Genomic DNA, 24,516 nt, shown 5'->3' with positions numbered 1-24,516 from the left:
TATAATCATTTGATTACAATCCTTTATTTATTTCATCTTCTTTTTTTTTTTCATTCCAAAGAAACTAAGGTGGATAGTATGCAGAAATGTTAATTCACAAATTTTAGATAAAATAATTCTCTGAAATAAGAATGCAAGAACATTAATTGGGGAATAGAATATGGATATGAATAATAGTGTTAGACACAGCTTCTCAGTTCTACTATTCTATGTTTTCAACAATTGATCATTTTCATTCAAATGAGTAACGATTCTTTTTAATCCCATGATTTTCAATTCCCATGAGAAAAAGATGAGGATTTCTAACGATGCAATCAAAGCTCTTACCCATCCCCACCCAAATAAAGGGGAGGATCAAACAAAAACGCCCCTAGAGGGAGACATCTCATTATCTTCATTGATTTTTCAACACAAATTTGTACATGTACTTTGCTGTACAACAAAGTGTATCTTATGTTTACTATTCCAAATTCAAACATACATAATACTAATGGCAATAATGCCTCTAAAGGAAACAGACATGCTAAACACAGAATGTAAAGTATTTGGGAACTCTCACAGGAAATTCTATCAAGACGATGCTTCAATAGTTGCATTTCATTTGAATGTTACCATACTCTATAATAATATTACATGATATAGTTAAAAGTTTCATGTAAGAAGTTTAAATAAGTAGGAGTAAATTTCCACTTTTCCATATCAAGCACCCTAGGTGGCCATTCGTGTGGTACAATAGTAAGTTAAAATAAAATCTTCTCTTTTTAGTTATCTCCTCTCAAATAAATGGTATAGTTAGTCTTAATAAACTAAAAGAATTAAACACAAAACCTTATTTTAACCAATATTTGCAAGTCTCATGCAAACGTATGTATTAGAGGAATGACGTGTGCTTCACACCAACTTGTCTTTCAAAAGAAAAATGGTCAAATTTGTTAGAGCTACTGCCATTGTGATGACAATACTGTCATGCATGCAAGGAAAAGAAAAGCATCAATTTGATCCAAATGATGGTGAACAAGAAATGCAGGCCTTTATTACCAAATAACTACCAAATAACAAGTTAGAACTTGGGGTTTTCATAAATTTAACTATCTAACGCTTGCTGACAGTGGTCCATCCATCATCTTCTCTCTTGGGTTCATCTCGTTGTTGATTACCGCCTCTTTCCCCACCCTTCTCTCCACCCTGACCCCGCCAGGTTGGCTCTTCTACCCTTGATGATCCACCCTCATTCCTCACCGGACGTTGCATTTCCCTTGGTCCTCTGGGTTCCCCTCGGGGCTCAGGCCTTGAGCCACGGTCATCGTTGCGCCATGCACCGCCACCGCGGTCACCACCGCGATCGCCACGGCGGTCGCCACCGAACCGGTCGCCCCCACGGTCGCTATAGCGGTCACCGCCACGATCACCACCATAGCCTCCACGATCTCCACCACGATCTCCACCTCGGTCACCGCCGTACCCGCCACGATCTCCACCACGATCGCCACCACGGCCACTTCTCCATCCTCCTCCTCCTCCTCCTCCTCCATCGTCATCCCTGCGAGGCCTCTCTAAGCGTCTGGCACTCTGCTGGGAGTCATCACCTCTTTGTTGGCCACCACCACCTCTCCAACTCCGGTCGTCGCCATCTTGTCCACCATAGCGCTCCTCCCTACGACCGCTATCTCTTGGACCAAGATCTCTTGGTTGTGGACCATCATCCCGTCTGCCGCCGCCGTAACCTCCCCGTGGCCGCTCATCACGACCGAACGACCTTGGACCCTCGTCACGGCGACCCAAATCGCGAGGTGGGCGACCTTCAATCTCTCTGGGTGGTCCTTCCGACTTTCTCCAAGCACTGCGATTATCGCTCCTACTGGAGTCATCTCTTCTTTCACTGTCACGGACGATGTCAGGTGCATCGACGCGGGTGTCTCGGGCGGCAGGCCTTGAAGTCTCCCCCTCATCCCTCGAGGGTTGAGCACGTGTAGCTTCCTCTGCTGCCTCCCTGGCACGCCTCTCCTCTCGCTCTTTCGTCGCTGGGTGAAACTCTCCGCCTTCCTCGTAGCGGATGTCCCGGCTCACGAAGCGACTCTTAATTCTCCTCTCCTCCCTCTCTGGAGCAGGTGCTGGTGGTGCTGCTTCTTGTTGTTGAACTCGCTCTTCAGAATCAGGCTGCTCCTGGGTGGGAGGAGCTTCCCTCTCTTCCTCTTGTGGTTCCTGATTAGATCTCTCCCTGCGACTTTCTTCACGCTGTCTCTCGCGTTCCCTCCAGCCTCCTTCCTTAGTGACCGGTCGCCATATCTCTTTCGGCCTGAGCAAAGACAAAGAACAAGGTGTAAGAACAATAATGGCCTTCAACCATTGTAGGCTTTCATACAGACAGGCAGATAAAGACAATACTCTTAGTCAAGTTGGGAGTCAACATAGCTGCTATTATAATACCTATGTGGGAGTAAAATAGGCACATCCCCAGGGATAGCTTACTCTTAAAATGGGATTAAAGATAAACTTGAGTTCTGGTAATGCGATTGCATTGTGAAAGAAAAGGTGTTGAAAGGATCAGAAAAGTTGATCATATAGCATGTAAGTAATAGTGTGTAATGCAAGGTTCTGGAGTCATCAAAATCATCATAAATTTGGCAGAGTCTTGTTAAAGTAACAATCACTTACACAGAAAGATGTATAAGGGACAACACAAATGGTGTCGGGCTAGTACTACCCTGATTTCCTTATCTTTCTATGCTCATTACTCAGCCAGTATACATTTTCTTCCAAAATTGTTTGGCACATGACATTTATTTGTAATCTTGAACATTCAGTGTAAGTTTCGTTAGATTCTGTGAGAATTCATTTTCTTTTTTTACCAGAACTCAAGTTTATCTTTAAATCAAACGTACTTGCCCTTGAATGTAACATGTATACTAATTTGATTAACACCAATCCCATGTAAACTAAAGGCTGAAATTGAATTTACAGGGTTAAGAGGCAAAATACTTGAATGTATCAGAGAGGGCAAGTGTTTTCCTCATGAAGTACTCAGAAGGTTCCACTAGTTTGGGTTAACATCATATACACTCACAGATTTTGCTTACTAAAACCCTTTAATTATTCACCATGACCCTCTTACAATGCAGTTCACTTACTTATCATCACGCCAAGTCCTTTCAGGCTCTGAAGGTCTGGTATCTTTCATGCGCTTCTCTTCAATTTCCCTTAATCTGTGGAAAAGATGAGGATAATCAGTTATAACAATACCTCATGCTAGTTGATTATTCAGCTACTTAATGGACTGTGTTGTATATACATGTATGTAATTCAGGGCTCAACTGTAAAAGTGGTCCTGTTAATATAGATCTAAAGTTTTCCTCCATGTTAACAGGGGTCTATCACATACATACCCGCTAACCCCTCTCACTTCATATGCCAATTGCCTAATGTACCTCTAATCTCTAAAACATGATACATATTTTTTTCTTTCCCTCACGCCCCCCTTAAGTGAAAAAAAAAAGAAAGAAGAGGATTCGGGGGGAAGAAATGGCATCTAACATCCCCCCCCCCCCCCTGCTTTGAGTTAGAAAATTGGGGGGAAATAGGGGAAAATAGGGCGAAATAGGGAAAAGAAGGGCAAAATCTGGATAAAATAAGGAAGAAAAAGAAGAAGAAAAAATAATTGGGAAACCAATTTAAATCAAGTAATTATTAGGCCTGATAATAGAAGGAGAAAAAAGATCCTCTGAAAGTTTAAACTGTGGAGGGAAGAAGTAAAAATCTGGAGTGTATCAGAGAGGGCAAGTGTTTTCCTCATGAAGTACTCAGAAGGTTCCACTAGTTTGGGTTAACATCATATACACTCACAGGTTTCAATACTCTAAATGGTAGACACTTCCTTGAAAATTGTGAATAAATTTTCCCTAACATTAAAAAACAAAATTCTAAGGGAAGTATATATCTACAGGGGTTTCTTACATTCGATAACCAACATTTACATCTGCTCCATTTGGCAAATGTGAGGATAGATATGATTGCACATCCTTCCCTTTCAAACAGTCAGATTATCACAATTATCATGAAATATGTTAAAGCGATGCTGAACTGATGAACTTTCTGCCCTAGCGTACCATTTATTGCACAGCGCCATCTCATGGTCAACTTGCCTACAATGTGTAACTCGATACCTATTTTCCACTTCAAGAGGACTCGATGCGAGAACCAGCAGTTAGCGAGTTACTTTTTAGTACTCCTACAGCTGACCTGAGGTAGTGCTTCTAGTACAGTATGGCTTTGAAGATATATTTTAAATTGATCGTAGAACCAACCTTGCTATTTTCATTTCCTCCTGCTCCTGGAGTTTCTTAAGGTGCTCCTGGTATTCAGCTTCAGCCTGCTGCTGTTCCAGCTCACGAACTGTCAACAAAAACAACAAGGAAAAAAAAATAAACAAATTAAATTCATGAATAATTGGAGAGAACTATAACCACGTAAACAACAAGTTAATCATTTAGGATGTAATACTATTACTGTTCTGGTTGTAAAAATATTTTATTGTTCAATTTACCTCTTTTTGGATTTGCGCCAGTTTATGTGAGAATTCCGCATGACAATTATGATGTGTTACTATTGTTTTTTATGCCAAGCTCTTTTAGTCCCCCAGTTATTCAGAGTGCTTTTAGAGCTTAACAGAGCTTTATTTCTCCCACTACCATGTATTTTTTCACCTGGTTGGCCACTAGCATTGCACAAGTGGGCAAGTAAGATAACGTTCCTTAGAAATCCCTCTAAAATTTTAAACTGTGGAGGGAAGAGGCAATAAATCTTGAGTGTATCAGAGAGGGCAAGTGTTTTCTTCAGGAAGTACTCAGAAGGTTCCACTACTTTGGTTAACATCATATACACTCAAAGATTTTGCTTACTAAAACCAAGATATTCAAACTGCCATTTGTACTAGAATTGACTTAATTCTCCAAGTAAATATTTTGAAATAACACTCACTTCTTTTTGCAATATCCATACTGAAATCCATTTTGCAGGGATATATCCAAAGGAAAAATAGGTCTAGAGCAGTAGTGCAGGGCATACATGCAGAATTGGTCTTTATACAAACAGTGCATGCACTGTACACTGAATACACTTTACAGGCAATGTTGAGCATTTTGGCCTGTTGCACATTCTTGTTGCGCAATAAAAACTTGCACATTCTTGTTGTTCGTTGCTACTTGCTTAACCTCCACTGAGGTTTGTTACATTATTTGAAATATCAAAAAGTTCATGTTAACCCTAATCTAAACATTGATTCCTAATCCTATGCCTATTTGAGAGATACGCTGCAAGTTACAGAAATATAAATGTCCACGACTTCTCAGACTGGATAAAGAGGAAACCCGCCTTCCAAGTTTTGCCTAATTTTGAGAATAGCTTGGAATCTTGTTTAGGGACAGATTTCACTGTACCAGCTCATGACACCCACCAAGGGGTGAAAGTAAAAAATGAACAAGGGAAACGCTCTCGGCGGTCTCGCCTGCATAACGCAATTCAATATGATAAACCAGAACGTCAATGACGTAGCGCTCATCCGCATCTCACAACAACAAATATCGTAAATTTTATGTGGTACACTTTTGAACTGGTCAAAAAATAGAAATTTGATGCCCTGGAAGGGACATAATTTCATTTCATTTGCATAAAGTACCATAAATAATCAATGGAGCAAAATCTCACAATTCTGTGTAGAAGTTTATTGTTCCAAATTTAGCTCTACCAGATAAGGCAAAATCGGTCAAGAAATGAGGGAAAAGAAGCAATTTTTGTTATTTTTGGAATAAATTTGCATAAATTACCATAATTAATTAATGGAGAACAATTTCGAAATTCTGTGTAGAAGTTTAGTGTACCAAAGTTAGCTCTACGATATAAAGCAAACCAAATCAAAATCGGTCGAGAAATGAAGGAGAAGAAGCCTTTTTTGTGATTTCGAATAAATTTGCATAAATTAGCATAGATAATGAATTTCACGATTCTGTGTAGAAATTTTAAATTCCCTCCTAGCCCTATCATATGAAACAATCAGAATCAAAATCGGTTGAAAAATAACGAAGAAGAAGCATTTTGAAAATCTTAATGTTGATGCCACAACAAAGTCTAAGTTTGTTGACCTTAAATGGCCTTTGACCTTAACTTAGTGACCTGAAATTCTACTCACATGATTAGGGAGACTTGATAACCCTATAGTCCAAGTTTCATTGACTAAGAACTTATACTTTCAAAATTATAACTTTGTGATCTGAAATTCTACTCACATGATTGGGGATACTTGATTACCCTATAGTCAAAGTTTAATTGACTAAGAACTTATACTTTAAAAATTATACCAAAAATTCAAAAACTTAACCTTAGGTTAAGTTTTTGATGTTGACGCCGTCGCCGTCGCCGTCGCCGTCGCCGCCGCCGTCACCGGAAAAGCGGCGCCTATGTCTCGCTTTTTGCTACGCAGGCGAGACAAAAATGAAAAAAAATCTAACAACATTCCCCCCTTTTAAGTACAGAAAGCGGGAAAAATCAGGGGAAAAAAGGGAAAAAAGGGGAAAATAGGGAAAATAGGGGGGAAATCGGGAAGAAAAAAAAAAAAAATCGGGAAAAAACCCACCTCTCTTTGCTTCCTCATCCTTGCGTTGCTGCTCCTCCTCGGCCTTCTCCTTCAACCACTTGGTTCGACGGTCCTCCTTCCGTTTGACCTTGCGCTCCAGCAGGCGTTTGGCTCGCTCCTCCTTCACTTTCTCCTGGAAGGCAGCCAGCTTCTCCTGCAGGCGTCCACAAGAAACAAACAAAGAGTCGTGATCTCTGGGTTCATGGACTATCAGAACTCATTTCACAGATGTAAAGAATACTACCTGCAAGAAGGCCGGTTTAGCCATTGAAAATTATAGCTCAATACAGCCTTTTTACTTGCAGATGATAATCTTTTGAAAATGTTCAATCTATAAATGTGGAGAAAGCACTCAAAATTTGTTTTGATCTACCTTTTGAAACAGGGTAGCCTATTCTACGATTTGATTTTGAACAAGTTTCTTAGTGTTATTACATTCCATCCAACAATATTATCAGCATTCTCCTCCAAAACCATAGCTTAAAAGCCATTTTCCAGAGCCCTTTTGGAGTTGAGCAGATCTTTATTTCTCACCACTACCTTGTATTTTTGTCACCCAGTTGCGCAAGTGAGCATGTAAGATAACCGTTCCTTAGAAATCCCTCGAAAAGTTTAAACTGTGGAGGGGAGAGGCAAAAAATCTGGAGTGTATCAGAGAGGGCAAGTGTTTTCCTCATGAAGTACTCAGAAGGTTCCACTACTTTGGTTAACATCATATACACTCACAGATTTTCTCAAACCAAGAGATTCAAACCACCTTTACCTACATGTGCACTAGAATTGACTTAATTTCTGGGTTCATGAACTATCAGAACTCATATCTCAGATGTAAAGAATATATAGTTTGCTACCCATAAGGAGGCCAGCTGATAATCTTCAGAATATGTCCAATCTATTAATGTGGTGAAAACACTTAAATTTGTTTTGATCTCCCTTTTGAAACAAGATAGCCTATTCTCCTTTTTGATTTTGAACAAATGCCTTATTACGTGTTCCATCCGACAATATTCTCAGCATTCTCCACCAAAACTATCTCAAAAGCCAATGATCTTTCTCATCGGTGCCTATCCGCCTGATCCTGTTTGGATATGGGGAACTTAATTGGCTTTGGTGATATAATCCATCTGTCCATATATCTGTCAAGGTACTGATCACGGCTAGATGCCTTTGGGGGTGTTTCACAAAGATCCTAAGTTTAACTTAACTCAAAGTTGGACTTAAAAATTATGGAGAGCCATTTGTAGCCTTAAAATTAAATATATTCAAAAGCGAAAATTCAAGTATTTTAGATTTTTCATAAATTCCACATCAAGAACATGAAATCTCCCATGATAATAGAAAATATGAAAGATTTGAATCAACATTCTATGCCTTTTGAAATAACATTTACAAAATATTTTCATAGATGCTAATGGCTTTCCATGAATTTTAAGTCCAACTTAGAGATAAGTTCAACTTAGGATCTTTGTGAAACACCCCCCAAGTCACAAAGGGCTTACCTGATAAAGGTTGAGTCGAGTCTGCCTGAGCATGTCAAGGAAGCTCTCTCGTTCGTCATTGACGCGTAGTAAACGATGCTTGGTGACCAAGGCCTGCTCACGCTCCTTCTGCAGCTGCTTGACCTGTCACGACACATAGGGAGGGATTTGGATTAAAGGTATAGACCGGTTTTGGACACGCCCCCCTCAAAAAATGAAATGGAAGCTCTTATTACCAATCATGTGCAAGAATATGTTTAGACCCTCATGTGACAATACAAAATTTTCTGGGAAACTGCCTACTAATTGATATATTTGGTAAATAATTATATCTATCCGGACTGGATAGATATCGTGTAGCCCCATATACATCTTTCTGTGTGCAGTGCTTCTAACTTTACCAAGATTGGGCCAAATTTATTATCATTTTGATCGATTCCAGAACCTTGCAGTACACACCAATACTTATATGCTAGATACAATCAACCTTTTCTGATCGATTCCACGTTTCTTTCACAATGCAATCGCATGACCAGAACTGGTCTATACCTTCAATCCTAACACAATGCATCTGTGAAAACTGTTTCAAAGGAGAATGCGTTAATAATCTGCATCCTGACGCTGTTCAAACACTCCTTATTAACGGTCTCATCGCGGATTTACTTCACAATACTTGTTTATGGTGAGTAAGATGGAGAATATAATGAAACAGATGCCTGAGAAGTTGACCTAACATTTTGCCTAGCAACATCTGATCCAGTTTCATTTTGTCAAAGATAAAGGGTTTGGGTTAGGACTGCAATAGGATTTTAGGGTTGCATTGGCATTGGATGTATTGTCAGGTCAATGATTTTAAAAATTTGGAATACGTTTGATAAAGAAATTGACCACAAGCAATAGCCACAAAGAATGTCATGGAACATATAGGCAATTTTTGTGATGTAATCTAACCAAATCTAATGCATACGTCCTTGTAAAGTGCCTTGATACAAATTATTTCATTTAAAGGTAAAGACCAGTATTGGAAACGCCCCAATTTCAAAAAATGAAATGGAAGCTCTCACTATAATCATGTGAAAGAATATGTCTTGACTAATACATGATGATAAAAAATTGGCCGGGAAACCGCCTACAAATTCATATATTTGGTAAATTTGTTTCTCTCATGGTCTGTGAGAGATATAGGGTAGTCCCATATACATCTTTCTGTGTATAGTGCTTGTAACTTTACGAAGAATGGGCCAAATTTCTTATCATTTTGATGATTCCAGAACCTTGCAGATGCTAGATGCTAGATGATCAACCTTTTCTGATCGATTCCACAACGTTTCTTTCACAATGCAATCCCATGACCATAACTGGTCTTTACCTTTAACTGAAGAGGAAAGGCAAAACCCTTTATTGGCTTTGGGCAATTCCAAGCTACTTCATCACTTTGACAGCTAGAGGATCATTTTACCCAACATTTATCTCATCTAAGCTTTAGTGGGATTTGCAAAAAAATTATACAATCATCAGGGAAAGAGCAAAAATCTGGAGTGTATCAGAGAGGGCAAGTGTTTTCCTCATGAAGTACTCAGAAGGTTCCACTAGTTTTGGTTAACATCATATTTACTCACAGATTTTCTCAAACCAAGAGATTGAAACTGCCCTTACCTACATGTGCACTATAATTGACTTAATTTCTTCCATGTATGCAATTTGCATTCTGAAGTTTGAAATACAATTATTCGCAACAGGTGCATGAAATCATTTGCATCAAGGAACTTCTCAGAGACATGTCCGTTGAATTTGGTTAGTTATGAAAATGGACTATTGGACAAGGGATAAACACTACCACATACCTGCCAACATTTGAAAATAAGAATTAAGAATTTTTAGCACGGTATGTCTTCGAAAATAAGAAATCTGTACTCTTAACAGGCGTTCGCACACGCAGCGGCAGTGTAACTGGCAATACGCAGTGAATCTGTGCAAAAAAGCGAATACAAATTCGCTGCTCAATCATGCAGCCCTTCAACGCACGCAATACATGAACTCTCACATTGCGGCATATGATAAAACAAGCTTAATTTGGCTTAAGCAACACACACACACACACACACACACACAAAATCGAAATTGTGAAAATCCGGATTACTTCAGATTTTGGGGTCCTTAAAATCCAGAAAAACAGAATATTCCAGATTATTTGGAAGGGTTGGCAGGTATACTACCAGTCACGGTAGACAAGCTCACTTACCCTTTCCTCTTCAAGTTGGTCCCACAGCTCACGATCTTTCACGGTCAGATCCGAAGCGACCTCCTCAAGAAGTGGGATCTCTTCAATACGCTTGGCTCGGGCAAGGTAATCAACCTGTGACAAAAAGTAATAAGACGAACATATGAAAATGGGCAATTCCAAGCTACTTAGTCACTATGACACCTAGAGGATCATTTTACCCGATATTTTATCTTATCCAAGCTCTAGTGCCATTTGCAAAAATAACAAGAACATCAGGAAAAGGCAAAAATCTGGAGTGTATCAGAGAGGGCAAGTGTTTTCCTCATGAAGTACTCAGAAGGTTCCACTAGTTTTGGTTAACATCATATACACTCACAGATTTTCTCAAACCAAGAGATTCAATCTGCCCTTACCTACATGAGCACTAGAATTGACATAATTTCTTCTTCAGATATTTATATATAATATAACACTCATTTCTTTTTTGCTTTATGCATACTAAAATCCATTTTGCAGGGATGTATCAAAGGTAAAATAGTTGTTGAGCAGTATTGCAGACCATATATGCAAAAGGTCATAAGGTTGTGATCCACTTAATATGATATACAAATGCTGAAAAAGGCCAAAAATGGACTGGGATAAGTCAAGGAAATACGAGGAAAAATGGTGACGACAGATTGTGACAGAAAGATGCATCCTCCAATAACAAGAGCGAATTGACATCTATAAAATAACAAGTTTACAAGAAAAAAAGGGATGAGGCAGAGAGAGAGGAGGAGATAGAGAAAGAGAGAGAAGGAGAGAAAGAAACCACAAGAACAACAGAAAAAGCATGATAAAATGAGAAATCGTCAAATGCAAAGAAATAAGTCTGAGAACATGTACAAAGGATAGAAAATAAAAGGAGGTATATGGATATAGGAAGGCAGATAGAAATACTATTGGCAGAGAAGTGAAAGAGAGAGAAATGTAGGGGTTGGGAATATTTACCTTCTTCTCCTGAGACTTGAGCTTGGTCTGCAGTTCCTTCTTTTCAGCTTCGAGCTGCTCTACATGCCTCTGCATGATCTGATCAGCATCAAGCTTCTCCAATTCCTAAAATGGGATAGAAGAGGAAATAAAACATTAACTCCAGAGTCCAGACCTACAGGATCATCAGCATACCACTGCACTGCCACAAGCTTTGGGACAGTATAAGATAAAAGACATCACCATCTTCATCATTTTTACCATCACCAATTTCAAGAACAACAACACCACCACCACCACCATCATCTTTAAGTACATTACCCCTCATCACCATCACCATTATTCCCACATGGTCATATTCACCAACAACATCACCAAAGATCATCACCATCCACACCATCACCTCCCTATCATTGTCATCATATATGATACAATCACCAGGGAAAAGGCAAAGATCTGGAGTGTATCAGAGAGGGCAAGTGTTTTCCTCATGAAGTACTCAGAGGTTCCACTAGTTTGGTTAACATCATATACACTCACAGATCACCACCACCATCACCACCACTACTTGATCACCCTGATCATAATCATCACCAATCATCAATGTCCTTTTTATCACTGTCACAATACGTTGCAATTACCCTCGTCCTCATCATCAATCTTATCATAATCATCATCATAATCATTATATTAAAGGTAAAGACCAGTTTTGGAAAAGCCCCCTCTCAAAAAATGCAATGGAAGCTCTTATTACCAATCATGTGAAAGAATGTTTTGACTAATACATGATGATATAAATTTTGCCGAGAAACCGCCTACTAATTGATATATTTGGTAAATGATTATATCTATTTGGACCTGATAGATCTAACGCACATGTGCGTAGTCCCATATACATCTTTCTGTGTACAGTGCTTGTAAATTTACCAAGACTGGGCCAAATTTCTTATCATTTTGATGATTCCAGAACCTTGCAGTCAAAACCAATACTTATATGCTAGATGATCAACATTATCTGATTGATTCCACAACATTTCTTTCACAATGCAATTGCATGACCATAACTGGTCTTTATCTTTTATACTGTCCTCATCCATCCATCACCACACAATCTTAAATATCCAATTTCCACTCACCTCCATCTCGTACATGGAGAAGACCCTAGATGCGATGCTGGAGGACTTGATGGCATTGATGCGTTCCTTGGCATGCTTCCTTTTCATCTCCTCCATGTCCTCCTGCTGCTTACGACGAGCCCGCTCGGTCGCCTCCCGCTCCAGACGCTGCTGCTCGGCGTTGCGCTGGGCTCGCTGCTGCTCCTCGATGATGTCCTGCTCGGCACGCTCCTGTAAGTCAAATCAAATCGATTCAATTCAATTCAATTCAATTCAATTTTATTTCATTCATTTAAAAAGACAACATTTCATATAACAATCAGCTATATAACATAAAATACACATTAAGAACATATTTGACACCATCGATAGTGATCTGTCAGTTTATGACAGGTTCAGTGACCCAATCAAAATTCTATATCAAATGTCTCTCCAAGTTCCTCGGTCTTGAGCCATCCGTTTCATTGTTTCATACCCTTTTGGTATTTGACAAGGACATAAAATTAACTGAATAGATTGCAACATGAAAGGAAACATAATCCTTATATAAAGGTTGACCCTTTTTTTATAATAAAAAATATGGAATATATTTGTTACTAAACATTGCAAATCAATCACAGAGGAGTGGATACTGGTTAGTGGTTTGCATTTTCCAATGGATGTAATAACATGCTTGACAAGATCAAAGCAAAAAGCCAGTTCATAGTAGTGAGCATATAAAGGCCATTGCAGATCAATTTGTGAAATACAACACCCAGACAAAAACACTGGATATGTGCTAATCCCTCTAAAATTTTAAACTGTGGAGGGAAGAGGCAAAAATCTGAAGTGTATCAGAGAGGGCAAGTGTTTTCCTCATGAAGTACTCAGAGGTTCCACTACTTTGGTTAACATCATATACACTCACAGACTTCGCAAAGCATGATTTTGATTTAAACATTTATTTTGTATTTTGTTACTATTTTTTTTAACGTCAGAATGTCTTATTTTAAGCCATGTTCTATCTCAACCTCACAATTCTCAGACACGTTATCTTAGGGACGTTGCGCTTCAAACATTTTTTGTGTATGCACTGTTCCTACTATGTATTACATCTCAATGTAACCCACTGAATTTTATTATCTGTTAATAATTATTTTACAAGGTGAATAAATAAAACAAACAAACAAACAAAGACCTTGTAGAACTCACCCTCTGGACAGTAAGGTTCTCTAATCTCTCCTTTCTATCCTCAATGATCTGCCTCCTGATCAGGATGGCTTCATGGTCCTTGCGGGCGGTACGCTGGTAGTTCTGGATGACCTGGTGCTTACGGGTCACCTGATCCTCCTGTGGACATGCGAGACATTAAGAATGCAACATTTAGAAGGTAAAACATCCAACATAATGTGGTTTTTCAAAATTCAAAATGACAGGAGGCATACTAAAAGAGAGTCCTATGCCAAATTTACCAAGAAAACATAAGTGAACAAATACATTTTTCTATTTTTTAACAAAATATGTGACCTAATTTTGTTATTCTAATTTTTACATTATTCTACAAATCTCATTACTGATTATCTGATCTGATAAACATATGGCATTGGGCAATTCCAAGTTTCTTAGTCACTTTAACACCTAGAGGACCATTTCACCAGATATTTTATCTTTTCCAAGCTTTAGCGGGATTTGCAAAAATAATATGATCATTAGTGAAAAGGCAAAAATCTGGAGTGTATCAGAGAGGGCAAGTGTTTTCCTCATGAAGTACTCAGAAGGTTCCACTACTTTGGTTAACATCATATACACTCACAGATTTTCTCAAACCAAGAGATTCAAACTGCCCTTACCTACATGTGCACTAGAATTGACTTAATTTCTTCCTGCAGATATGAATTGACATCTTTAAAATAAAATGTTGAGAAGAAAAAAATGATGAAGCAGAGAGAGATAGGACAGAGAGAGACCGAAAGAACAGAAAGAGCATGATAAAAATTAAGTAGCAAAATTCTAATTTTTACATTATTTTATAAATCTAATTACAGATCAGTACAACACATGAATTTCCCAAGAAACAGTGGAAAGCAGTCAAAACCACTTAAAACCAGATAAAAACCAGTTAGAACTCGGTGGCCTACCTCAATCTTCTCATGGTCGATGAGACGCATGGCCTTGACCAGGGCGCTGGACATCTGGGTGAGCTGGTGACGGATCTGCTGCGAGGGCATGTCCTGGATGTGAGGGCCCTCAGGCTCCTGGAGCTCGTACTGGGACGAGGACAGGTCCGAACCAAAGACCAGGCACTGCTTGGCATGGTCCACACGAACCTGAACAGAGAGATATTGCACAATTGATTTTTTATTTATATGGATTTGGATTTCTTTGTTTGAATTTTTTTAGTTTGGATTTTTTTAAATTTTTTTATTAAAGGTATATAATGCCATTTGATACTTGCTGGTAAATGAGTTGAGACAGGACAGAGACTTACAAGTGATGGATAGCCAAAATGCCCACCGATATCAACCCAGGGCACTGTGTACTTTGTGTCCTCATTTTCACTTGCTGACATAAGTGGGTTATAAACAATTTGATAGCTAATTAGTAAAACTGGCCTTTGATGAAAGTGTTCCCTATGTACCTAATGACATATAGAGGCATTTCCACATCTATATTTGAACAAAGAGTGTAAATGCAAATCATTTCATTAAACTGGAGGTAAAAGGCAAAAAACCGTTATTGGCTTTGGGCAATTCCAAGCTACTTCGTCACTTTGACAGCTAGAGGATCCTTTTACCCGACATTTTATCTCACCCAAGCTCTAGTGGGATTTGCAAAATAATACGATCATCAGGGAAAAGGCTAAAATCTTGAGTGTATCAGAGAGGGCAAGTGTTTTCCTCATGAAGTACTCAGAAGGTTCCACTACTTTGGTTAACATCATATACACTCACAGATTTTCTCAAACCAAGAGATTCAAACTGCCCTTACCTACATTTGAACTAGAATTCACTTAATTTCTTCTTGCAGATATTTTGATATAACACAATATTGCGAAATCCATACTGAAATACAAATAATTGTATTTCAATAGTCTTTCAATAGTACTTCAATTTTCAGTATGCAAATTGCATATATTACATGATGTTAGGTAGGGCAAGCCATTTTGTTTCTCCTACCTAGCAACAACTAATATATGCAACTTCATCACTTCCCATCACTTGTAAAATCAACCATGAATACCAATGTGCACATCTCTGGATACAGTGAGACCAGTGCAACACAAAATTTGAGCAAAATAAAAAAAATCACCAATTTGCAAAAATTGCATGTTGTGGTTCAATTATTTAGCTGCATGAACCTTACAAGAAGGACAATTTCAAATGTTACAGAATCAACATCCCAAGGACTGTTGCTGGATTTACAGAATGGGTTTACAGAATTTTCCTTTACCTGGACAACTCCGTTCCTTGCAGCATCAACAACCATCCTCTCCAGGTGAAAGTGGGAGGAGAACTCCACCAGGGAATAGATGCGAGACATCTCGATCGTCTCATACACTTCAGACACCTATTGAGAAAAATGATAGATGTTTTTAGGGATTTTTTTTTAGATATTTATATTTTAAGATTCACATATTGGAGATTATTGGAAATTATTACTATTACTTCCTATGGAGGGCAGGGGAAAAAACCAAGCTACTTAGTCACTTTGAAACCTAGAGGATCATTTTACCTGATATTTATCACATCGAAGCTCTAGTGGGATTTGCAAAAATAATACGATCATCAGGAAAAAGACAAAAATCTGGAGTGTATCAGAGAGGGCAAGTGTTTTCCTCATGAAGTACTCAGAAGGTTCCACTACTTTGGTTAACATCATATACACTCACAGATTTTCTCCAAAAAAAAGATTTAATTTGCCTTTATCCACATGTGGACTAGAATTATTGCTATTATTACTTATCAACAATTGTTTAGGAAATTAAATCTTAGAAGACAACCATGCACTACTTTTAAATACACCTTGGCACAATTCCATTAAGATTCGTTGTCTGGGATATTCAACCTTGGCTTGGGACCTCAATGTTCAAAGCCAATCAACTACTATACCACAATGCACACACAAATAGTACACATGGATCAACATTTGCTAGATCATATGACGAACCAGCAAAGATATAGTCGCAACTTTTGGGGATTAAAAAACATTGAACAATTCAATACTGAAGTGATGGTATATTGGTTAGCTACAATGTTTGATGTTGATATTCTGATGGTCATACTATTAATAGTGACAATGTCAGAACTGTCCCTTATTCGCCCAAGACAATCTCCTTCACCCACTGCAGCAAGGCATAGACTTCTAGCACTGTACTACATGTAACAGGCAGCATTTGGACACATGAATAGTCAATACACACATAATACACAAATGCAAACAATCATGCCGATGCGACGGTAAGCAAGTTTGACAGCTATTTTAGGTGTTTTAGGTGAATTTTACTGCTATTTAGGCGTCATCAATTGTTATTAAAGTACCGATTTTCAGTGAAATCAGTTGAATTTTGTACAGTGGTCTTTAAAATGTTGAGAATCAATAAAATAGGTATTAATACACAGCCAGGATAGTAATGCAGCTATGTGTGCTTTGACCCACCTGCTTGAGGAGTCTCATGATGGCATTGTCCTGGAGAGCAGGTACATACTGAGCCATCTCGGTCTCCTTGCTATCCCTGAGGAAGTCCAGGATACCAGAGACCCTATCAGACAGGTGCAGGGGATGAAACTCCACCTCCAGCCACTTGAAGAGGTCATGGAGCTGAGGGATCACGTGGGGAACCACGTTGTACTTGATCTGTGTGGTGGATAGAAGGAGTGAGAAAATTAAGCAGGAAACCCTAATGTACAGCAGATACTGGTAATTATTTAAATAGCTCTTTGGAAACGCATAGAGATGTTGTTTAATGTGAAATGTGCTATACAATAACTGAATATTATTATCATTATTCAGAAGTGAGGCCTCATCCTTATGCTACATACTTCACTTTTGAGACATAAGAACCATCTTCGCAATTCATCCATAATCGTGATTCACAAATTTTGCAACTGAACTGTCTACTGGTGTAAAATTTGTAATTTGTAATCCAATATCAGGTTTTCCTAAACAGAAGCAAGTAAAAAATGTTGTCCAGAAATTCAAACATCATGTAAGTGCCGACATGTTCAATATCTAAAGTTTGGTTGTCTCTGACCAATCTCCTATAATAGAAGGTACTTCACGTCTGAAATGGACCCCTAAAACAAACAAAAATAACAAGTTATCTTTGTTTGGAGATTAAGATGATTTCAAAGCTCAAGCCCAAAATTGGTACAAAATGAAACTACATGAAAACAATTTTAAAGGCCAGCTGTACTAGTTTAGCCAGAAGGGATTAGACCACACAGCAAGGTCACTGACAGGTGGCTATATCATTAACTCAGCTCTCAATTAACATAAGAAAAAGGGCAATTCAGAGCTATTTAGTCACTTTGACACCGAGAGGATCATTTTACCAGATATTTTATCTTATCCAAGCTCTAGTGGGTTTTGCAAAAATAAATATAAACATCAGGGAAAAGGCAAAAATCTGGAGTGTGTCAGAGAGGGCAAGTGTTTTCCTCATGAAGTACTCAGAAGGTTCCACTACTTTGGTTAACATCATATACACTCACAGATTTTCTCAAACCAAGAGATTCAAGCTGCCCTTACCTACATTTGCACTAGAATTGACTTAATTTCTTCCTGCAGATATGTATATATAACACTCACTTCTTTTTGCAATATCCAATATGCAATTTTTAAAGGCCATGTGTACTAGTTTAGCCAGAAGGGATTAGACCACCCAGCGAGGTCACTGACAGGTGGCTATATCATTAACTCAGCTCTAAATTAACATAAGAAAAAGAGGATCATGGGGGACAAACAGGCACTGATTGGTGAAGTTTTCTATATAGAAGGAGCAAGTAGCTACAAGTAGTATAGTGTGGCTTTAATAGAAGTTCCTACCAGTTCTTTGATGAGCTGGCGACGGTTTGGGGAGGACTGCAGGCCCAGAAGGTTGGCAAGCTTGCGCTGATTCTCTGCAGCAGTGTTACCCATATCCAGCATGTCCCCGATGTCATTGCGGGGAGGCGAGATAGGGACGGCGAGGGTGGCAAGCAGCACGCGGGAAGCCATCCTGTGGAAAGAAAAAAAAATTGAAAGAAACATTGGAATATATCACTTGAATAAATGGAGTGGGATACCGATTCTTTTAAAAGAGAATGACAAGCATTACAACTAAAATATGCATTAAAGGCATCGTTTAACAATGTGTTCATCGGACGTTCGACGGCCGAGATCACAGCCCCCCCCCCCCCCCCCCCCCCCAGTCAGTGAGGTGCTCAAAATAGCCCAGTACAGTAAGGGTTAAGGCCTAAGTGCTTAGTGCATAAACCACTTTTTCTCAAAACATGGCCAAAAAGAAGTTACGTCTTTGTGTCACTGACCCCTCGAGATGGAGGTGTGAGGACTACTTACTTCTGGACTTCCTCAGTGGTGAGGTTCTTCCTGTGCTCCCTGGAGAGCTGGAGCAGACGGTGCAGGGCGCAGGCATGGAACAGACCGTTACCAGACTTCCAGAAGACCAGACCAAGCTTGTGGTAGTAGTTGGCCATCATCTGGGGCTTGGGAGACTTCTTGGAACGTCCCATCAGGTTGTGGATGTCCTCCACTGCTTTGTAGGCTTCCTGTGGAGAATAAGCATATTGATTTGCATTGGTTAGGAAGTGGGTGGCTAGTAGGCTCAAGGGGGGCGTTTCACAAAACTTGTCATCAGTGAAAAATGACAGTTGTTGTTATAAGCTACTGAAATCCTAGCTTCAGATAGGTTGTCAGCAGACTTGTCATTTGTCATTGAAAAAGGGCTTTGTGAAACGGGTCCCTGGTCTCAAGTCTATAAACAATTTTTAAGCCAGAAAACTACATGGCCTAAAATCAGGAACTGGAATCTGTAATCAGTGCCAATGGTGCTAGAATTTTAACAAATCCTATTAGATTTTGAATCATTTTAATAGAAATAAGAGAGATTGGGCATTTCCAATCATAAATGGAAGTAAATTTCGCCCTTGTAGACCAAGTCAATTAGAAAGGGAATCAAATTACAATTATAACAGTCAAGTATAAACTGATAGAAGTCAGTTGAATATAGTCCCAGATACCAGTAATCATAGCCAACATTAGTTACCCTTTAAAAGTCTCAGATAACCACTGATTTCACAAATATCAAATATTTCAAGCAAGGGTAGGAAGCGGGAATAACCTGCCGTAGGTGCATCAAGATGGAACAGACGGGTGTCAATTGTCAACATGAAGCTATACTTTAACCCTTCCACAACAAATTAACCATAGATTATACTAGTAAGGCCAAATAACAAAAATGTGTTTCTCGTCCGCACTTTTTTTTTAAAGGAGGCAGGGCATTACCATTTACTATGTTTTGCTATTTTTTCCCAAGACGGCTGCCATGCTAATTATAGCTGGCCAATCCTATTTATTCACAGATATTGTGCTATGTGAGTATACTGATGCAATGTATGACAAAACAAATGATTTGTATAACTTTAGAAGCTATTTAAACAAAATGTATATCACAGGCTTTGTTTTGGGGGAGGGATCTTTTTATTTCTTCTGAATAGTAGTTAGTAATGAAAAGGAGGCCGCAGTCAAAAAGGAGGCGAGCCTAATCGACGGTAGTATTAAGATGGGACTGACCTGCCACAGCTCCATACTGATGGCTGTATCAAGCTGGAAGAGACGGGTATCCAGATGAAGCTGCTGACTCTCGGCATTGTTCAGGTTGATGGATGTCGACTGGTTCTGGTGCTTCTCGATCAGGTTCAGATGGTTACGCAACTGCAAAAGAGACAGATGTACACTGTTAAGTATGATGGCAGGCCCGCAAACTTCACACTTTACTTTTTAAAGGTCGTCTGTACTAGTTTGGCTAGGAAGGATTAGACTACCCAGGGTGGTCACTGACAGGTGGCTATCTCATCAACTCAGATCTCAATCAACATAAGAAAAAGAGGATCATGGGGGGCAAACAGGCACCGATTTGGCATTGTTTTCTATATAGCAGGAGCAAGTAGATACAAGTAGTACAGTGGGGCTTTAAACAAAAATGCATTATGAATATTTTCTGATTTAGAACCTGCTAAGAAATTTATAGATGTTGACATTTCTTTGCAAAAGTAAATCTCAAAATGTCCATTGGCAAAGTCTCTCCTTTTCATGAACTACGTATGAAAATCAATTTTTGAACCATTCATTTTAATTTTCAATAGCAGTCTAGAGCTCCTGAATTAACATGTGAATTTTGTGACTTCTTTCAAATGCTTTACTACTATTTCGGTGAATTTTGTATTCAACTATTCATACTTACATTATCACATAACTTCCGGAACTCAGTCTTCCTCTGGTACTTCTGGCAAAATCTGAAAGCTGTGGATATAACATGAGAAAGAGCTCCTTCGGTCAGCATGCCACATCTTATATATAAACAATCTCTGACCTAAACACTCAAGTCATACTTTGTGCAATGGTTTAGTGTGTTAAGAATGAATTCTATTTATTTTTCTCCCCTTCTATTCTTTTCATATTTTTTTTTTAATCTATGACCATTACTTTTTGTTTTCTTTACTTAACATCAAACACTTTGATCGAGTCATCTACTCTGCAGATTCCTGCCTGTCATCATTTTCTAGTTTGGTTGTACATTCTGCACTGAGTGGAAGCCCCGCATCAGTGTAACAACGTAATTATAATAGTCATTCTTACCACTATCTCTCTAATATACTGATGCCCTTGGTAAGAAACGATAAAGAATTTTATTAACATCTCTGCCATTTGCATGTTTTTGCAGGAATGTGATTGGACTTTGACTTATGGCAATTTCCCTGCAAATGACCAAGATTGTTAGAATAACAACCTTCCTCCTCCTCCTCCTAATTATTGCCACCACTCCATCTCTGACCCCATCCCTGGGACCCACTTCACAAAGCCTTTTTTCAATGACAAATAAACAGAAATCAGTTACAAATCTGCTGATAACCAATCAGAAGCAAGGATTTCAGTAGCTTGTAACAAAAACTGTCATCTGTCACTGATGACAAGTTTTGTGAAACGCCCCCTGGACCTACCATCCTGGGCCACATCCTGGTAGAGCTTCTCCAGTCTGTTGTTGTTCCTGAGCAGGTCCAGACACTGTCTGTAGGACTCCCAGAGGAACTTGACCCATGGTATCAGGACCACGCGGTCACTCCTGGCCTGAGCGTCCTCTCCACTGACCGCACTCAGGAGAAGGCTGTAGGAAAAACGGAAGAAAGTTAAGAATAGAATAACCAGGGATGTCGGTTAGAATTGATCAGAGGGCCTGAAAATTACCTAGAATGAGCTATTTTGTACAGAAAAGACCCTAACTATGGTCTGAAAACAACTTGCCACGGCCTGAATTCATGCTACTGCCTGAAAACTGGCATCCCTGAATTACCTTCTGAAGGACAGACTGTATGCATGCATACTATGGCCACATTTGCTCCATGAAAAATTTCTTAGATTGGTCAAGTTCACAACTTCAAAAGTTAGACTAAGAGCCAACACTGAAAGATGGTTAGAAAGAAACAAAGAAATAATAGACAAAAGGGAACAGCGAAATGAGAAGAAAAAAAATTGCCTTTTTTTTTTTTTTTACCTTTCTGGGGTGGTGAGATTATCGAGATCATCGACATCGACATGACCAACCACTGCCTCGGAGGCCTTCCTAGCGTCCTCTGTCTGGTCTCCAGCGAGCTTCAAGTATTTCCTCACCACATCTTCCAAGGACTTCACATTCACCTTGATAAAAAACAAGATAAAATGATTCATTAATATCAAACTTCAAATAAGCAGCATCCCCTCTAGAACATTCACTTGATCCATAATACTTTGATGCCATTTAAACATTTTTCCACATGATGTGTGCAGACCTTAACAAAATACAAAAAGTTGTGCTTTCTGCATTTGAGGACTTAATTTTTTAATAATTTCATTTATTAACTGATAACCTATGGTACTTTGCTGTCTATGCATACAACTATTCTGTGTTTTGGGGGTTTAAATTTCTATTTCTATAATGCAAACAAACTCATACATTTTTGTTGAACCGGCTTCAGCTCCGAAATAAATTTACAAAAACCATTCTGAATGCAAAGCTCAACACTAAATATTTTTTTGAGGGGAATAGTTTAGGGGTCCATAATGTCCCTGAGTGCCACACCCCTTAAAGTGTCAAGCCCTTCCAAATGTGTGCACTTGTGGATGTACCTGTTGACAGATGATCTTGTACTGGTAGAGGCCCTCCTTGGCAATGTGGCTCTTGCGGAGGTCGACGCAGAGCTCCAGGTACTTCTCCATGATGGGCTCATGGATTTTCTGCCAGGTTCGATGTCGCTTGCTCTTGATGACATCGTAGAGGGCGTCCAAGGCCGGCTGCTTCTTGCCGACATCGATGAACTCTGAAATGGACAAGAAAATAAGTGTCTTTTTCAATAAAGCAAGAAAATCATATCTTATCTTTTTTTATTTTTGGATATTACTTCATGGGCTTGATCTAACACTAGCTCGATCAGTGATTGTTACAGATTGTGTGGTTTCAATGTTTCTTTCCATTATAAACGAACAAAAGAACCAGTTCAACAACAAGCCTAGTGCAAGATTGCAACACCGACAAGACATTTTTTGTCTATAAAAATCAAGAAGGTTAACAAAAAAAAATTCTTTGACTTCTGACACAATCCTCCAGCTCCAAGACATTCCGCGAAGCCAGACATAATCCACCAATTTTTCAGTCCCATTTATTTTTGACAATCGGGAAGAGAATTTTCTATAAATTATTGCCAACATTTTCTTCAGATTTCCCAAATGTTATGACAAAGGAGGCAGCCAGACACTAGGTAGACTGGGACAAGAAACTAGAAATTTGTTTTACCTGGCCTATTTAGTATTAATTGGTCAATAGTCATGGTGGTGTTTCTTCATTCTTGTTTTTCAACTTTTTCATTAATTTCATTTGATCATCATCATATTGACTCGTTCTTTAAATATTTCATATGAAGATTCTGTACTCCAGCAGCAATGTACAACTCTATAATCTAAACAGACAACAACTTAGCTATTTGATATCTCGGTGAAAGAAAAAAATAGAAAAATGGGAGAGGGGAGTTCTAAAATTAGAAATTAAAATAAAACTAAAATTAAAAAATGGGAGGTTCCTAACAAGTAACAAAAATCTTTCTTTTGTTTAATTAAATGCCAGGAAAGAAATTGAAGTTAAATTTACTTCAGGTTAGCATTGATTTTCAAATAGTTTGTGCAAGTTAAAGGGTAAAAACTTGGAACCTGCAAAGGAAAAATATGATGCATTTTCAACATATGGCAGAACTACACAACCGGCATGACCTCAAAGCTCAAGCTCACATGCATAGACACAGTCAGGCGCGCGAAGCGGACACCACGTACACTGTGCATGGCCTTATGCATGTCCGCCTGTACATATAATACACTGCATTCACCACATCATAATTTTTAGTACACAAATGAATGAATGAAACACACGCTTAAATTCATTTTAGACCACAAATACTTACCATTTGCTCTTTTCAGAGCATTCTCAGGTCTCTGAAAATAAGTAGGCATCTTGTGAGCCTACGTTGTTCGACGGAATCGAAATTATCCGGTGGCTAGGCGGAAATATTTATGGCCAGATCGAGATTCACACTCCCGAATTTTACAATATGGCGGCTCTGCGACCCATGTGGGTGATGACGTCACGATGAGCTCTGGAATCGAGACTAGACGAGAAAATGATGACAAGTTGGTATATAAAGATAAATATATAGACAGATAGATAGATAAATAGATAGAGAGATAAATAGATAGATAGCTAGACAGATAGACAGATAGACAGATAGATAAATAGATAGATAGATAGATAGATAGATAGATAGATAGGTAGGTATACTAGGTAAGTATAAGTAGGCATAGGTAACCAAGGTAAGTACGGTATGAAAA

General features: G+C 38.8%; 1 protein-coding gene across 1 annotated transcript; it reads right to left on the bottom strand.

Annotated features, from left to right (window-relative positions):
• Positions 1 to 5: 5 nt before the first annotated feature.
• On the bottom strand, positions 6 to 24,266 carry LOC594422 (eukaryotic translation initiation factor 3 subunit A). The gene is made up of 20 exons (XM_030985835.1): positions 24,093 to 24,266; positions 22,771 to 22,961; positions 22,160 to 22,302; positions 21,609 to 21,772; positions 20,852 to 20,910; positions 20,182 to 20,322; positions 18,949 to 19,157; positions 18,436 to 18,607; positions 17,047 to 17,244; positions 15,841 to 15,957; positions 14,529 to 14,717; positions 13,603 to 13,740; positions 12,433 to 12,642; positions 11,318 to 11,422; positions 10,346 to 10,459; positions 8,125 to 8,247; positions 6,626 to 6,779; positions 4,302 to 4,389; positions 3,129 to 3,203; positions 6 to 2,296 (listed from the first exon to the last, which is right to left on the bottom strand). Exons 1-20 carry the CDS (start codon positions 24,139 to 24,141, stop codon positions 1,093 to 1,095), a joined length of 3,843 nt encoding a protein of 1,280 aa, XP_030841695.1. The 5' UTR covers positions 24,142 to 24,266; the 3' UTR covers positions 6 to 1,092.
• Positions 24,267 to 24,516: the final 250 nt, after the last annotated feature.

Source organism: Strongylocentrotus purpuratus, unplaced genomic scaffold (genome assembly GCF_000002235.5).
Source record: "Strongylocentrotus purpuratus isolate Spur 01 unplaced genomic scaffold, Spur_5.0 spur5_scaffold_15, whole genome shotgun sequence".
Classification (NCBI taxonomy): domain Eukaryota; kingdom Metazoa; phylum Echinodermata; class Echinoidea; order Camarodonta; family Strongylocentrotidae; genus Strongylocentrotus; species Strongylocentrotus purpuratus.
This window is presented reverse-complemented; position numbering and strand designations above follow the sequence as displayed.